This window comes from Panthera tigris, chromosome C1 (genome assembly GCF_018350195.1).
Source record: "Panthera tigris isolate Pti1 chromosome C1, P.tigris_Pti1_mat1.1, whole genome shotgun sequence".
NCBI lineage: Eukaryota > Metazoa > Chordata > Mammalia > Carnivora > Felidae > Panthera > Panthera tigris.
In genome coordinates this window covers 33,958,381-33,975,866 of record NC_056667.1, presented here as the reverse complement: position 1 = coordinate 33,975,866, position 17,486 = coordinate 33,958,381, and the positions used below count along the sequence as shown (strand labels likewise).

Below are 17,486 nucleotides of genomic sequence, written 5' to 3'. Positions count from 1 at the left end.
GGTCCCAAACATGATGGCCCAGAACATCCTGAGGGTGAGGAGAGGCAAAGGGTCTGCTGTCTGCCTGGGGAGCTGGGTCCCATGTGGGGTGCCCTTGACAACACACTGGCATCTGGTTTTCAGGGTTTGTAATGTTCCTTTCTGAAAGTGGGCAGCCACGCTGGGAGCCCGACTGCCGCAAATACTCAGGACAGCTCACTGTCTCCTTAGGAGCAGGAAATCTCCAGAATGTACCCCTAGGTATTGAACTCACAGAGCCCACTCTTCGGTTCCAGAAAGAGCTGAGACGGAGGCCCGGTTTGTAAGAAATCTGATTATTCAAATTTATTACCATCAAGAATTATGCAATGATGCTGTAGTTTTCTTAACAAATAGAAAACAGACTGTGTACAACAGTGGACTCTACAGCACTAGCATCCACAAGGTAAAAATGAATGTTTCATCCAACATTACCAACCCTGGATTGTTGATCTTGACTGAGCCTAGCTAGATCTGGGGACATGTGCTCCACATCCCTCAGCTAAAACAGCTATGCACCCTTCCCCGCCCCCACTTACCTACCTAGATAGTGCTGCCCAGAGGAAGAGGCCCTCTCCCTGCCCCTCAGCAAGCCAAGATAATAAGGATCGAGTATAGTACCATTGAGAGAAGTCCAGTAGTCTTGCCACATTGGTTTAGGAGGGCATCTTGAAGGAGTGGAAAAGAGCGATTCTCAGGGGCTTTGAAAACAGCTGCAAACCAGGGAGAGAAATCATCTGGCCCTGCTCTGAGGACAGACATGTGCTACCAGGCCCACTGGCCTGGACCTGAAGGGCCAGCTGTGCCCCTGCTCGGCCCTGAGGTGTGCGGGGCGTGGTACACACCCTGACCTGTGTCAGTCACCTTGGCCCCATGGCCAGATCCACAGCTTACCAACACCACGCCGTACCCGCAATGCTGGGGACAAAAGCAAGGCTCTGTGGGCCCAGAGGTCAGTCTGGCAGCTCCCCTGGGAAGCCCAGGAACACAGAGCTGCCTCCCCTCTTGGGGTTTTGAAGCAGAGGCCAGGGGGATGACTCTGTGTTTTTCTTGGTGGGTTTTTTTTTTTTTTGGTTTTTTTTTGGATTTTTTTTGTTTTTTTTTTTTCTTTGTGTTTTTTTTTTAACCTTTGCAAACACGATGGTGATGAGGAACGCCTTGCCAGGCTCCCCGAGACACGTCTGTGGTTCTGGGCTGTGAATGTTACACACACACACGGGAATAGACAACTGGGGATGAGTGTTTCCTATCTCCTCCCCGCCCACCACTGTCTGTGGGGCCTAAAATAAGGCTCTGAAGGAAAAACAAAACAAAACTCAAAAAAAGAATTGTGTTTCCCTGCATTTGGCTGAAACAGGATCTTGTCTGAACGGCCGGAAGAGCAGCTGGACCGGTGATGCCTCCCAGGCCCACGGCTGGGCCCGCACTTAGGCCGGTGGCCCCAGCTCCACGCAGAGGAAGGCATGTTCTGTCCTTCAGCAGCAAGACTCATACAGAAAGAAGATCCAAAACGAACTCAAAAAAGAAAACAAACTGAACCCCAACCCCCACAGCGGCCCATTCTGCAGTTAAGGATTTGCAAAAGGAAAATCAGAGGGAAGAGGCTAGAATCCCTCAGTCTACCCCACTTAACGTATAAAAAAGGAGACTTTGTCTCCATCCCCACCCCATGAAAAGAAGCATGAGAAACGCGGCGGCAGCGGAACAGAGAGCTCGAAGCAGGCTCCGGGCGGGCCTGGTGGACAGAGACAGGCCACGGCACCTGCCTGCCGGCCCACCCACTCGCCCAGGGGTGGTCTGGGCTCTCCATTTGGTGTGGCAATGTTCCTGAAACGCTGTGAGCCCAGTGGGCTGTGCTCTGCCAGCAACAGCATCCGTGCAGGAGGGCTAGACGATGGTCGGTATGGCTCAGAGGAGCTGAGTCCCCTCCGGAGCCCCAGGCAGGGGCGGCGGAGGAGAGGGGAGCGGTAGTTACGTTGCATAGTGGTCAAAGCTGCCAAGGTACTCCAGGGCCGCACGATAGCACAGCTGGTACTGGTCCTGCCGGAACAGGGGACTGGTATGAGTGGAGACTCCCGACATGCTGCCAAGGGCACTCACACTGTAGCTGGTGGGCCACAAGCAGGTGCTAGACACAGACATCTGCCCCAAGCCGTGTCCAGAGAGCCTGGAGGAGCCTCCGAAGGCTCATCTTTCTCCCCTGGTGCCCCATACTTACCTGCTCCCCCAGCCCCCACAGCCACCTCCATCAAGTTTATCTGCTCCTAGAGCGTGCACTCCATAAGGACTCTGGTCCAACCCTCGCCGGAAACCCGGCACTCTGCTAGTGCTCAGTGCAGAGCTGCTGAATGAGAAGCGGGTTCCACTCATCCTACTCCGGCACCTCAGGCCGAGCAGGTAACGGTAAATGCTGGCGGCGTGTACATGTGAGGAGCCTGGCCTGTGCACCGGCCAGTGGGCCCGCCTACCTCTGTCTGCACCATGGCCGGGCGCTGTGTGCGTAGGGTCTTCACGGTCTGGAACATGTCGACCACGCCCTCATAGCGCATCCGCTCCAGGACGATGCTCAGAGTGATGAACACCCCAGTGCGGCCCACACCGGCACTGCTCAGGGACAGCACTGGATCAGGGATCCTGCCCACCAGGCCCACAGTCACCGCCCCCCTCCCCCAGCCCTCCACGGGGTCAGCCCGACCTGCAATGCACCGTGATGGGCCCGTCCTGCCCGAACTGCTCCTTGGTCTTGTGCACCTGCCCGATGAAGTCAATGAAGCCCTCACCCGTCTTGGGCACGCCCTGCTCGGGCCAGTCTGTGAACTGGAACTGCCGGATCGTCCTCGACTGCCCATCCTGGGAGAGGCGGGTAGGGAACAAGTACGTCGCTTGTTCCCCACGCTGCAGCCCCACCAGGCCAGGCGGGCAGGACAATGACACAGGGTGTGTACCCGTGAAATTACGATACCTGAAGCCACCCTGGGAAATGCATTCACACACACCTGCGCCCTCGCCTCAGACTCCTGCAGCCTGAGCCAGGGCGCCATGCAGGCAGCCACCACCCCACGTGTGCTCGGGAAATGTCGTAGACATGCTTTCACGCAAAGGTACACGCTCCCCTCTCCACACTTACCCGGGCATCCGTGACCTTGAACTCACGCAGGATATACTGGGGCATGTTGTACTCAGCCATTGGGTCAACAACAAAGTACTGGTAGCGAGCAGAGCGCTCTGCTGGCCAATACTGGTGGCATTTCTCCTGTGGACAAAGGACCCAGCCCCCATGATCAGGCAGGGAGGGGTCAGGGAGGAGAGCCCCGGGTTTCAGAGAACTCTGAGGTAGGGCACCTCAGGTGGTGAGGAAGGGGTCCGAGGGCCTGAGTGTGAAAGGAGGGAGGGGTGAAGACGTGGCCGGCGTGCTCCCAGGCATGGCAAGGGCCCTGGGGTGGGGGTAGGGTGGTGGGCTCACCCTGCCCATCTCCCGAAGCCTCGTCAGCATGACGATGATGGTGGAGTTGTGCTCCCATAACATGCGCCAGAAGTCCTCGGTGCTCTCTGCCAGAGGCCCCTGCGTGGCGATGTAGGCCTTCTGCTGTCTGCAGTGGACACAAGACCGGACATGCCGGAGGGGCTGCCGCCCCTCGAAGTCTCCCTCAGACTGTCTAGTCCCTTGAAGCCCTGCCCAGATTGACTACCCCTCCTCCAGGAAGCCCACTCTGATCTTCTGGCCTGGCCCTACTCTGCTGGGCCTCCAGCTAGCCAGCTGCAGGCCTGCGCACCCGTGGGGCATGGTGTGCAGTCACGGGCATGCTGACCTATAGCCATCCAAGAAGCTGGCATTGATGTAGTCAGAGCCTTCCACACCACGGATGGGCTGCAGACACACGCGGGTCAATTCATAGGGCATGATGTTCACCAGGCGGTTCTTGAACTTGTTGCAGGGGAGGTTGGCGCTAATGAAGCGGGATGTGTGGGCCTTGGAGCTGGCCAGCAACTAGACAGAGGAAGGGGCTGGTCAGGCCTGGCCTTCTGGGGAGATCATCCCCATGACCCAGTCCAGGCCCCTGCGCCCACCTTGAACTCGAGCTCCATAGCGGTCACACTCTCCCCGGGAGGCACTTGGCCCAGCTTCTGGATGTGGGCATACAGGCTGCGGGCAGGCACCTCCGTGTGTCCGCACGTGGCGGCTTCCAGCAGCGCCTCGTGGATGAACACATACTGGTCCTCTGTCTGCACCATATAGTTCCGCTGCGATCGCATGCATGTCACATGGCCATAGATGTCGACCGTCTTCTCATGCTTCATCCGCTCCAGCATGGCATCGATAACGATGAAGCAGCCCGTGCGGCCCACGCCCGCGCTGCAGGACACGGGCTCGGCTTGGGGCAGAGGTCCACCCCACCTCCCACCCCACCCCTCTGGTGGCACTCTACCCCCTCACCTGCAGTGCACCACCATGGGCCCTGCATCGAGTGGGTTGCAGGCCTTGACCCGCCGCAGGAAGGCCAGGATGGGGGTCGGGTACTCGGGAACCCCGTGGTCTGGCCAGGCCATGAATTGGAACTGACGCAGCTCCCGCTTCTCACTGGAGCCACTCTGGGGAGAAAAGTGGGGGCAGGTGATGTCACAGGGGGAGTATGCTGAGGCCAGACCTGCTGCTCTCACCGGACTCAGAAGCCATGCGGGGCGGAGTGAAGGAGCTCGAGGCGCTCTTTCCATTCATCCCACCCACAGCCTTGGCTGTCATGGGGCACTCGCACACCTCTAAGCCCCGGCTTCCAGCACTGAGTTCCCGCTCGCCCGTCCCCAGCACGCTTAGCTCACGCTGCTGTCTGGTAGGGCCCGGGTGGGGAACGAGTACCAGGGCAGGGCCATACCTTGTGGAGTGCAAAGGTGCGTACGGTGTATGTGGCCAGCTCCACTGTGTCCAGCAGGGACACCTGAATGAGGCCGTAGGTCTCGGTGCCCCGGGCTGGCCAGTACTGGTCGCACTTCACCTACGGGGGGACAAGTGGGGCAGGTGCAAGGGTGCTCAGAGTTGCCCAAAGGCTCAGACTGGCAGGGGCCCCAGGGGCAAAGAAGGGTGGGAGGTCTAGCTTACTTGGCTGCAAGGCCCCCCCGCCCTGACCTCTCAGATCTATTGTGCCACCCTCTCACCAAACCGTATCAGGTTCTCGTGCTACAATGCCATCCCTACCCGAGCTGGGAGAATGAGGGCCGTAATTGAAAATTATTTATTCATGACCAGATCACACCAGGCACATTTTCTGCCAAATTTACCCATAAGGTTTATGCGCCGTTTTCAAGCTCTGTAAATTTTACGTTCCAGTCAATGCTTTGCAGTGCAAAAGCAGATAACAGCAGCTCTTTGCACTAATTAACTTAGGAGATGTGTTAATGCCCCAGGAACACTCCAGCATCTGGGGAACATGTGAACATCTCGGGAACATGCTAGCAACTGGGGAACATATTAACATTCTTGGAAAATGACAGCATCTGGTACAACATGTTAATATCCTAGGAACCTGCTGGTGACTAGGGAACACGCCATACCCCAGGAATACCCAGCAGCTAGGGAACGTGGGAACACTCCGAGAAGACAACAGCACTTGGTGCGTTCCTTGAGGAACTTCGGACAGAGACAGAAAAAGGTGCCTGAAGTCACCTGGTGGCTGGGTGTTTCCCACCCCACCTCCTGGCAGGCCCCTGCACCGTCCTACCCGGGACTTCTCCTCCAGCCGTGTCATCATGACCACAGTGGCCGTGCGCTGTTCCCACACCATCCGCCAGAAATCGCCCATGGTCTCAGGCAGTGGGCCCTGTGTGGCAATGTAGGCATTCTGTTTGCGGTAGCCATCGATGTAGTTGGCGTTGATATAGTCACTCCCTGGGACACCTATGGGCACGAAGGGACATGGGAGAGCATTATCCCAGAGCCCCCCGTCCAGCCCACCATCCCCTGGTGCACCCCTGGGACTCACGGGCCTCTCGTACAGGATGGAATGTCACCCCAGCCAGCAAGGAGGAGAGCAAGGGGATGGGAGGGGGCGCTGCCCTTGGCTCACCATCGATGGAGGTAAGGATGACCCGTGAGTGGTCGTAGGCGATGACATTTGCGTAGCGGTTCTTGGGCTTGTTCACCTCCAGGTTTGAATTCTCCCATGTGAACTGCTGTCCAGGGTCAATGGACTGTAGGAAGTGGAGGAGGCAGGTAGAGCAGGGTAAGAGCTGAGGTCTCCCTACTGCCCCCAAGACCCAGACTGCCAGGTGGTGGCCACATGCTGCTTTTGCTCCTAGGCCACAACCAGCTCCGTGCCCCCAGCTGTGGAGCTCAGAGGCTCCCACACCACCTGTCAGGTAGGTGATGAACAGAGGCCCTTCTGACCATGGCACCAAATCCCCTTGCCTGGTAGAGTGGTCGGGGTGGGGCAGAGGCAGAGGAATGTCCCTCGAGCCCTGCACCCAACTAATGAAATGAGTACAGACCAAGAGAGAGCAATGGTAGCCAGCCATGCAGTCCCCGACATCGTTGGGGCCTCTGGGCACCTGCTGCACCACCCTGTCCAGCTCTCCTTCCTGCAGGCAGGGCACAGTGCTCCTCGGGGTTCACTCCCAGGCCTTTGCACTCTGAAACCTTGCGGGGGGCCCTCCTTTGCCCGTGGGATCTTGCACGCACAATCTGGAGCTGCCCACTACCCTGGCTGCAGCCTGGGCTCCCCGAGCTCCCGAGCTGAAGTGAGTGGTCAGCAGCCACCTGGGGGTCCCCCAGGCCCTGCCATCTCAACCCTTGCCAAGCGGAGCTCATCAGCTTCCCTCTATGCCCGGCTCTGCCACTGGAACACCATCTCGGTCAAAGGCACCTTCACCCCTTTACCCCCAAACCCTGGCCAGAACCCTCAAGCCATCCTCAAAAACCCCTCCGTGCCCGTCCCCTCAGTCACTGTGCCCTTGTGCTACCCCGCCCCCGTGGCTCTCCTCCACCTGCTGCCACTGGCCTCAGCCAGGCCACTGCAGCCTAGACTCGGGTATTTCCCTCTTTGCTTCTGCCCCACTCTGACTTACTCTGTCCTGGAGCCAGAACAATCCTCAGAAAATGCAGATCTGATTATCCATTTCCTGCTCCAATGCCTTCCACGGCTCCAAATCCCCACAGATGATAATGACCGTAACAGCTGAGTCTCCGTGAGAACTCACCGTGTGCCTGGCACTGTTCTAAGCACTTTGCATGTATTCCCTCACGTAAGCCTCCTATGAAGCAGGCTCTATTATTATCCCCCTTTTACAGAAGGATACGATCCAAAGTTCCCAGCAGAGCCCACGATGCCCGCCATGTTTTGGCGCCAGCCTACTACTCTCCACACGACAGCAGGCACTGTTTCTTTGAGACATTCTTGCCCACCCCACCCCTCAGCCTGCCTCGGTGCCGTCAGCCTACTTTCTCTGCACATTCTGTCATATTTAATACTAGGGTATACTGTCCTATTCAATGTTGACTGTCTGTCTGAGCTTGTCTCCCCCACCGGTTGAGCTGCCTGAGGCATTTGTATCCATGTTCCCAGTATTCAGCATGGGTAAGCGCTCGACAGCGCGTGATGACTGACGGACTGACTGACCGACAAAGGTGACAGGGCTATGGGATTTGGGCTGAGGGAAAGCCCACAGCAGGCCTAGGCAGGCAGAGAAGGCTTCCTGGAGGAGGAGGGAAAGCTCACACTCGAGAAGTGGGCAGAAGGCGCGAGGGGGAACACCGTGAGCCTAGACAGTGAGATGCAGAGTCTCGTGGCAAGGAAGGGCCGGTGTGGGACACGGGACTGGATGAGTGTGGGCAGAGACTATGGAAGGCCCTCCTGGCCAGGTCAAGAACAGGGAGCATGATTCATCAATCTTGGTACCTTTGCAGCAGGGACTTATCGCAAAGCAGGCTGCAGTGGGTGCTCTACAGGTAGAGGCGGTATGCTCTCCTCGCAGCAGACACGTTCATCAATTTGCCTGCCAAGCTCAATTTCCTCTGTGGAAACCTGGCCCACAGCCCTCAGAAGGGGAATCCTGGGACCCCAGGGTACCACGCATAGCCGAGGGCGGACGTCTGACTAGAGGGAGCAGACTTGCCGGCTGGGCTGAGCCAGCCCATCAATCACCTATCCATTCATCATTGATCGAGGGTGAGTCCTGGGCCAGGCCTGTGCTAGGAGCAGGGGCAACAGCGGGACAGGACCCGACGAGGCAGAACGACACCTCTGTCTGTGCTCCTTAGAGGAGGGGAGGCTCTCCTTTATCGTCTCCTTCTCTAGCAAATCCTTCCCCCAGCCCCCGACCAGCTGGGCTGCCTGGAAGCCCTCAGACCCCAGAAGCTGAAGTCGGGGCCCCAGCAGCTAGGAGCGAACAGAGTGAACCAGAGTGAACAGAGTATGTGGAGGGCTGTGAGCAGGAAGGTTTGTGCAGCCTGAGCGGCGAGCCTCGAGTCACCCAACTGTCCACTCTGTGACCTGTGCGGCTCTGAGAACACACGTGAGGGTGTGCGTGAGCAGGACACAGGCTGTCAGGCAGGCCTGGGTCTGACTGCCGGCTCCACTACACATCAGCTACTTGACCTCAGGCAAGTCACTTCCCTTCTCTGCGCTTCAGCTTCCTCATCTGTAAGATGGGATAATAACGGTACCATTTCATACTTCGAGGAAGACAGGATGAGAGGGCACATGAAAATTGCCCAGTCTGGTCTGGCCTGAGGTAACCTCTTGATAAATGAGCTATTACTACGTGTGTGTGTGTGTGTGTGTGTGTGTGTGCGCGCGGCCCTCTGCTTCTGTTAGCATGTGGGCACGTGTCTGAGTGTCCAGACTTAGGGTGCTTAAAAGGGCCTCAGCCAGGCCTGGCACCCGAAGAGCTGAATTCCCTACTTGCCACTGCTGATCCCTCCAATCTGTACTCTGGGGAAGCCTGGAGCCGCCCACCCACAGCTGGGGCCCGAGGCAGGGCAGGAGCTGGCACGGGGCTAGGCCTGGAGCAGGCACATGGCAGGGGGTACGGACGTCTCACCTCATACTCCTGGGAGAACTTGAGGCCATCGTTGGCTTTGAGGCGCTCAATGTTGTCTGCCAGGTCAGTGATGGGGATGGGCGGGTGGTCTCGCATACCTGGGGGCGGAGGCACATAAAGGCAGAGTCAGCGTGAGGCCTGTGCGGGGTGGTGGAGACAGCCCCAATCCATGTATGTGCACACGTGAACATGTGTGACCATGGAGCACTCGGCACTGGTGGCATGGAGACGGCAGCACATGCGGCGACAGGATGGTGGAGCACACGGCGGCCAGAAGGTGGGAGAGGACAGAGGGGAGTGTGTGTGCTGAGAGCATGTGTGGGCATGTGCGCAGGGCATGTGTGCGGGACACGGCGCTGAGTGGGGGCACCAGGGCCTTGCCCGGCGGGTTCTCAGGGATGCCAGGCATCCTTCCTCCTGGGCTGGGGCTGGAAGCCCAGGTTGGGGGGTGGCGCAGCCGCACACCTGCCCCACAGGCCCGGCTTGTGCACAGCCCTCCTGCCCCTCACTGGCGCCAGTCACTGTGGGAGACTGGGTGACATCATCGTCTCCACACTGAGCGTGTGGATGGAGTGGACGCAAAGTACAGAGACATGGCAGAATGACCCAGAAGAATCTAGAGAGAGAGGCAGAGATGAGGAGGGAGATGTGGAGACAGGAGAGGCACCCAGAAGGGGGTCAGACTGGGACTGGAGGCTACAGAGGCAGAGAGACAGGGCCGGGGCCAGAGGTAGGGAAGACAGGACTGGAGGGAGCTGGGGAGAGAGGTGGAGAAGGGGAGAAGAAGAGAGGAGAGAAGGGAAAGAATCTAAGGAAGGACGGTGGAGGCGACGGGGTGAGAGAAAGTTGAAGGAAACACACAGAAGCCAGAGTAGCCCCCGGAACTTGGAAAACTAACTTGAGATATTCGGGCAACTGGGGACACTGGAACCTGCAGAGAAAGAAAACACAAAAGATAGCGGGGCACGAGAAGAGAGCCCATCGACCTTCTCTGGTTACAGGGGACACGTGGAGGGGCTGAGGGGGGTGGGCAAGCCCCACCACGGGCCCCTGCTGCCTCCCGGGGACACAGACCCATCTCCCACCCAGAGCGGAGCGCTCCCAACACCCGGGGGTCTGGACAGCCTTGGGGGCCCCTTTTTAAGACTGAATCCTATCCAACCAACCCTCATCCCCACTGGTATCAAAACCTGACCTTGGCTATTTTCAGATGGGGAGGCGAAAGGGGAGCATGCTGCTTTCGTACTGAGAGAGGAGGCATGTATGGCCAGAAATGACAGGGTAAGTCTGCACGAGGAGGTGCAGGAAACAACTATATATTCTGTGGGTATGAAAACTTTTCAGAATAAAGACTAAATTATAGGAGTAAAAAAAAAGTTCACTCAAGTAAAAAAAACAAAAAACACTAAGAAAACTTGCCATGCCCCTGGTCCCTCTGTCCCTTCTGATTCCTGGTTCTCTCAACACTCTGGGGACCACCGTGTCCACAGAGATGCCTCTCCCCACTGGCAGCCCCATTTCCTTGAGCTCTGCATCTCTGGGGGCTCATGGCCGGCCCCATTCCACAGTCCCTTCTGAACGCCCTCATCCTCTGCACTTGGCCTTTACCACATCTACACACTTCGTCTTTATCCCTCCTTTCCTCCCAGATCTCTGCAGCCACAGTGACTCAGGATCAGGGCCCTGGGCTCCTAGCTGCTCAGCAGTCCTCCTGGGCATATCTGCTCAGTGCCCACACCCAGGCCATGCCTTCCCTGCTGTTCTGACCACTTTCTTCTCATTGTGGAGAAAACCGAGCCCACCAGCCTAGAACCCCGGCTTCACCCGCCTCCTGTCCTCTGCTGACCTGAACGCAGGGAGGCATGGCCACACTGCTCCCCTGGGCTACGTCACACCCCTCCCACTTGGGCCAGGGGCCTGAAGCCAGCTTCTGGGTTCTTGTCCCACAGCTGAGCACCCTTACCCTTTACCCCTGCATCGATGGATCATCACCGGTAAGCAATTTCCATATCGGTTAAAAGAAAAATCCCTCTTCAAGCCACACCTCTCTCCTCTCCTGCTGTGGTCCTGTCCATCCTATCCGTCACACCCTGGCCTCTGGAAGGGGTCTCTCCACCTGCTCACTCCCCACTCACTGCTCCTCAACCAACCGAGATGCTTCTGCCCCCAGGACTCGGCCACCATGCTCTCTCTCTCCACAGTCCCAACTGCCAAAGCCAGTGGTCCTCCTGGGTGCACAGCCATCCCCGGCCTTGGCTTCAGGGACACTCCACTCTTCCCATACCCTGCCTCCTTGGCTGCTCCTTCTTAATCTCCCTGGCTACTCTTCATTCATCGTTTCTCAACATTTCACCTCCTACTGGCTGCCCCCCCCTTCCGTTCTCCGGCTTTGGTCACTGCAGGCCGCTTGGCACCTCCTCCCACGTCCGTGGTTTCAGGCGGACAGGGGTGTGGAGGTCCAGACCCACAGGCCCAGTTGCCACCCGGAACCCCCTCCTCATTGTTCAGCCATAAGCCCGAGCCCTGCCACCTACTTCACGCTTCCTAAGACTGCCCTCCACCCCCACAGCCACCCTCCTCATGCACCTTTCACTTACTCCCGGGGCCTTCCAGGCTCCCCATTTCTCTCCTCCAATCTGTCTTCCGCACAGCAGCCAGAGCGAGATTTCCAAATCACAGTTCTGACTCTGTCGCTCCCCTGCTGAAAACGTCTAATGCCTCCCTGGTGCTCTCCTGATGCAGTCCAAACCCCTGAGCCTGGCGCTCAGGTTCCTTTGTGATAGACCTCTGCGTACCCTCCAGTCTCATCCGTGGGCTTTCAATACCTCAACTCCAATGAGGCAGGACACCCAGTGTCCGTATGCTGACTCCGCAGGACTATTTCCAACGAAGGGAGCTCCCTCCCATTTGCTTGACTCACGCCCACATGGCTCAGCAAACCCTCTCAGAGGGGGCTTCTCTGCCCTGCAGGCCCCCTGGCATCCTGGAGCATGGATTCCTCACAGATATGATTCTGCTGGGTCACAACAGCCCACTAGGCCACCCGGTTCACTTGCTCTCAGGACGCAGGACTTTGGAACTCAGTCACCATGGTGTTGAGGGAGCCCAGGCCACAGAAAGAGGCCGCGTGTGGTCGTCACAGATGACAACCCCAGGTGGGCTCATGGCTGACTCTCGCACCAACACTGAGTCTTCAGAATTCAGAGGACAGGAAACTTTTCCATAAAAGCCAGACAGTAAATATTCTTGGCTTTGTGGATGTATGGTAGATGCTACTTAACTTTACCTTTGTAGCGTGAACGTAGCCATACATAATTCATAAATGAATGAGTGTGGCTGTGTTCCAATAAAACTTTATTTGCAAAAACAGGTAATGGACCATATTTGGTCATGGGCCAAAGTTTGCTAACCTTTGCTTTAAGTTTGTATTTATTTATTTTGAGAGAGAGACAGTGTGAGCACGAGCAGGGGAGGAGCAGAGAGAAAGGGGAACAGAGGATCTGAAGTGGGCTCTGCGTCGACAGCAGAGAGCCCGATGTGGGGCTCAAACCCACAAACCGTGAGATCATGACCTGAGCTGAAGGCAGACGCTTAACTGACTGAGTCACCCAGGCGCACCATTCCCCGCCCCCCACCTTTTTAAAGTTTTTATTTATTTATTTGCTGACCTTTGCTTTAAATGATTCTAGCTCTCAGACTCCAAGTTTTCCAGGTGAGGGCCCAGACATTCTGGAATAGAGACAAGCTGTTCCTGCTATACTCTTATCTGAATTTCTAATTCACAAAAACTATGAGGGGTAACACATAATTATTGTTTCAAGCCATTAAGTTTTGCAGTACGTTAATATGCACCGATTTAACTAGCTCACATATACACAAGCCCTGTATGTATGTTAGTTCACTCACTCAACTCAGTTGTCTGTGTGTCCATTTTACAGGTACCCAATTAGAGACCACTGTGTGCACAGTACAAGGGATGACAATGAACAAGACACAGTTCATGGTCCCACAGAGCTTGGATTGTCATTGAGGCAATTCTAGCCCAGTGTAAGAGGAGTCATAGTGGAAGAATCAGAGAGGTTCTGGGAGCCAGGGGAGACCCCCAGGCCTATGCGGGGGCTGGGGCAGGTTGGGAAGCTTCTAGGGGAGGGGTCTGAGCTGCATCTACTGGGGCACAGGGAGGGAGTGACACCTTAGAAAGAGGAGACAAGAGAGCCATGCGTAAGTGGCTGGAGAAGGAAGGCAGATATGAAGCCCTATGTGGGGTCCCTGTGCTCACACCGTAAATCTAGGTACCCTATCCTACCCCAAATGACTGATGGGGCATTTCCTACCAACACACCCCTCTTTGGGGCAGAGGAGACAAAGTGCAGGTGCAGAGGCTGGCCACCTTGTGGCTGGGATGTGGGCTATGTGAGGATCCTTAGCCTATATTTGGAGGCCTGACCCAAGGTAAGGCAGGGCCCGAGTAGCTGTTGGATATAGAAGCTTCTGTCACTTCAGTGAAGTGAATGGGTTCAAGAAGAGGGGCAGAAAGAAGAAACAGGGATAGGAAATGGGGGCATGAGGCTAGAGTCTCTTGGTAGAGACTCCAGCACCTGCAGGCCCGGGCTGGGGGGCAGGTGGGCTGGAGGAGCCGCCCTACCTGGCGTCTGGTAGTTGAGCCGTCGCATCTCCACGGGATCTGAGGAGTGGGCCAGCAGGGAGTCCTTCAGCCCGATAGACTGCTCGTCCTTGGACGATGGCGAGTGGGTCCTCTTCCTGAAGAGGCAGAAGGATGACTGGTGAGAACTTGAGGTCCAGGTGGAGGACAGAGATGGACGGCATGGTTGGCTGTGGCAGAGCCCCTGTGTGTCCGGCTTGGTCCCTCCCACTGCCCCACCCTGGGGTCTCTGAGCGCAAGGGAGCCAGTGGCAGAGCAGCTTTAACATGGAGAACACAGGGTGGGGCGGGTGGGGACACAGAAGGACTGGAGAGTGGACAGAGGGCCAGTGCAGCGAGGGGGAAAGGGGTTGCAAAGGCTGGTGGCACCTTCCAAGAGGGGGGAGGTCACCACTGGGCAGTGGCTGCTGTCCCCAAGGCCACCACAGCTGAGGCAGCAGGAGCCACCAGGAGTAAACATGCAAACAACACGTATGATACACAAACATCACAGAGAGCTGGGCCCCGGATGTCTGTCTCTCGGTATCAGGGTAAATGTCCAGAGCAGCAGGGGAAGGACGGGGAAGGCGTCACCCTAGCTGGGCGGAGTCCTCCCTCATCGGCCTCAGTTCCCCCGTCTACAGGGACAGGGTCAGAGACAGACCACGGGGTCTAGCTGCTGACAAGCATCCAGGGGCTGCTCCCGCTATGTGCACGCGGGTGTTTGCATAAGTGTGAACGAGTGTGTAGAAACACACACGTCCCCCTGCCCTGTAGCCAGTGCTCTCTGCACATAGGTCTCCTGCAGCACTCAGGTAATCTTAGAGAACTGGTTGCTGGTAGAAGGCTCTGGTGAGCTCGGAGTCAGTCTGTGCACTCCGGGGAAGCACTAAAGTCTGCACTATGCTTGTGCCCTGGGGAAGGGGCATCCCCTGTGCAGCGTACAAGTCGAGACAGTGACAGAGCCCACCCCAGAGCCTGCTGAGCCGACCAGACAAGCATAGGCCAGGAGGCTTCCGGTCAAAGCACCGCCCCTCCCTGCTGGGCCCAAAATGTGCACAGGGATAAGGAGTGAATGGGGAGGCGTGTGAAGAGAGAAGGAACGAGTCCTACCTTTCTTGTTTACTAGGTCCCGAAAGACAGGCAAGGACAGAAGAGAGGAACGGTCATTGTTTCCACCAAGCACTCAGGCCCTCTCACGACATGGGGAGATGCTGAGGGACCTGTTTACGGCACCTATACGGCCTTCACAGGCAGGGGGTTGGCTCTCCTAACAGACACCAGGACCCAGACGGGATGGAAAGGACACTCCTCAGGGTCCACCCCCCACTAGTCTCCATGCCCTGGACCAGGAAAGCCTGTCCCTATTCACCCTGGGAGGAAGGAATGAACTCTTCAGGAAGGAGGCCCTCGGACCAGGTCAGGGACAGGGGAGAGATGGGACACAGAGCACAGGAACTCCTATGTGGAGACGTGTTCAGACATACAAACCGATGTGTGCTCACTGACAAACGTTCGTGAACGAGCCTTATGGGCTCAGCAGTGTGGTGGTTGCTGAAACACAGGCCTAGTGATGTGCCCAATGAAGCATCACTGGGGCAGAAGTAGGGACCTGGGACAGCCTTGTGGGCACCAGAGCCGGGAAGGGAGTCTTTTTTTTTTTTTTTTTTAAAGTAAGCTCTATGCTCAACATGGGGCTTAAACTCACAACCCCACGATCAAGAGTGGCAAACTCTCTCAACTGAGAGCCCCTGGAAGGGAGTCTTGAAGGATGCAATGACAGCAGCCTGATGGGCACGAGTGGGAAAGCTGCAGAATGGAGGGGGCACAGCCCCGGCCAGCCAAGCGAACTGCATCAGTTCCGTGACAATGTTGGGAATGGGACCAGACTGGTTAGCCAGGCGTTTGTCTGTCAGGTTAGAGAGCTCATGCTTTACTTCAGGAGCCACTAAAAAGTTTTAAACTGAGGGTGACGAAGCTTTGGAAGTACCTTTCAGGTTGGCAGGGGGATGGGTAGGAGGGGAGGCTCTAAGAGCAGGTGGCTACTACTAGCTGAGAGAGAGCACTGAGGAACACCGTTTACCAGGTCCCCAGCTGTGCCTGGACATGCACCGTCTTGTGAGGAGCCTACTGGGAGTGGAGGAGGAGATGTAGCCATCTTTAGGACAGAACTCCCAGGAGACCAGGTGGACTGAGGGAAGAGGAGGGCTGAGGCTGGCCCCCAGGTTTCTGACTGCCAACTAGTCCCTCGTGGTAGGGACTGCAGGGGAAGAAGGTTAAGGGGAAGGTTCAAGACACGCTGAGTCTGGGACTACTGGGGATGCCGTGGTTACAGCAGGTGTTCAATAAATGTGTGCCAAATGAATGTCTGTGGGTACATGGGCCCGCAGCTGGGCCTGGACCTCTCTAGGCCTAAGCGGGAGAGCCAGGCTGGGGAGTCATCTAGGAATGGCGTCAGAGGAAGTGCTGAAGGTAGGAGACCAGGAGAGGGCGGTGTCCTGAAGCTTAAAGACAGACATGTTCACACCCACCGAAACAGAGAGACAGATGGACACACGTGCCCAGGGATGCAGGTGAACCAGCCCTCTGTGAAGCTGTGGCTCCTCGTCACACCTAGGCTAACATACACGCGTGTGCACACACACTGCTTCTGCTCTTGTGGGCTCCCACTGAGCCCAGGGGCCGGGTGCAGGCCGCTGTGGCTGCCCTGTACCTGCGCGAACCATGCCGGGAAGGACCTGAGAGTCCAGGGGCAGGTGGCTGTCTCCTGGGGTGCTGGGTGCAGCACTCACCTCTTGAACAGGAGGATGGCGATGACAATGAGGATGATGAGGATGACTGCCAGGACGGGGCCTGTCACCCACAGCATCTCAGGCTCCTCCTGCTGCTGGGCTGGTGTCACCTGGACCACGATCTCATCGGAGTAGGGGCTGGAGGCATAGCGCTTCTGTGGCCCAGTGGAGGAACAGCATGGGCGGTGAGTTCAGTGTGAGGTCCCCCACCCTCTGCCCACCAAACTTGGAGAAAGGGCTCTGGGGCTGGGCTATGCTGGGCTGTAGCCAAACAGGCCGACCTGAGCCTGGCCAGCTGACCGAGTCCCTAGGGCTAGATTACGTCTGGCCTTCTGGGTCCTAGGGGCTGACATCTTTTGAGATCCCCTAGTGCAGGTCTGGGGTCTCTGGGGCAGCCCTAGGGCTGGGATCTCATGGTGTTTGAGACTAGTCTAGTCTCGGGGTACTGAGAGCCCAGGCGGCTCAGGCAGACCTGGTCCATGGGTTCCTTCAGGGAGGCGAGCACAAAGCACTGATAGCTCAGGTCCGGAGACAGGGGCCGGTTGTAGAAGCCCCGGTAGCTCTTCTTGTCCCCCAGGGTGAAGGTCTCAGGGAGCACGTCCACCTGAGCAGCCACGTACGGCTTCAGCCGCTCTGCCTGTCGCCGACGTCGCCGTTCCTCACTCCCCTGCTCGATGGCCTCCAGAAGCTGACAGAGCAGAGCACAGGAGTCACGCCGGACCTCAGACCACGTGCCCCTGGGCCTGTGGCCTCAGACATCTTCTCCTGGGACTGAGACTGAGGCTCACCGTCCACATAACAGGCCTGGGCCCGGCCTGGCCCACTGCCCTCACGGAATAATGCCACACACGGGCACAATGCCACTCTACCCTGCCAACCCAGTGAGGAGAGGCCCTCTGGGTAACCTGCCCCTCACTCTAACCAGAGAGGGCTGGCTCCACACCTCTGTGAGGACAAGGGATTCCCAACATGCCGAGGGCTCTACTCTAGCCTCTCGGGACTGCC

At 57.3% G+C, this 17,486-nt stretch overlaps 1 protein-coding gene across 7 annotated transcripts in view; it reads right to left on the bottom strand.

The window, feature by feature from the left end:
- Window positions 1–298: 298 nt before the first annotated feature.
- PTPRF (protein tyrosine phosphatase receptor type F) overlaps window positions 299–17,486 on the bottom strand; it is an 88,053-nt gene continuing 70,865 nt past the window's right edge. For 6 of the 7 annotated variants that reach the window (XM_042996865.1, XM_042996869.1, XM_042996867.1 and 3 more), the window contains 15 exons: window positions 16,954–17,169; window positions 16,482–16,636; window positions 13,694–13,809; window positions 9,049–9,146; window positions 6,078–6,201; window positions 5,733–5,908; window positions 4,890–5,009; window positions 4,454–4,608; window positions 4,087–4,372; window positions 3,828–4,006; window positions 3,482–3,608; window positions 3,146–3,271; window positions 2,714–2,868; window positions 2,487–2,622; window positions 299–2,058 (listed from right to left, as the gene is read on the bottom strand). In XM_042996865.1, coding sequence (XP_042852799.1) covers window positions 1,990–2,058; window positions 2,487–2,622; window positions 2,714–2,868; window positions 3,146–3,271; window positions 3,482–3,608; window positions 3,828–4,006; window positions 4,087–4,372; window positions 4,454–4,608; window positions 4,890–5,009; window positions 5,733–5,908; window positions 6,078–6,201; window positions 9,049–9,146; window positions 13,694–13,809; window positions 16,482–16,636; window positions 16,954–17,169 — 2,238 coding nt within the window. In that variant the 3' untranslated portion in view covers window positions 299–1,989. Of the gene's footprint in view, window positions 2,059–2,486; window positions 2,623–2,713; window positions 2,869–3,145; window positions 3,272–3,481; window positions 3,609–3,827; window positions 4,007–4,086; window positions 4,373–4,453; window positions 4,609–4,889; window positions 5,010–5,732; window positions 5,909–6,077; window positions 6,202–9,048; window positions 9,147–9,946; window positions 9,980–13,693; window positions 13,810–16,481; window positions 16,637–16,953; window positions 17,170–17,486 lie in introns of all 7 variants that reach the window. The other variant, XM_042996871.1, reaches the window with a different exon arrangement.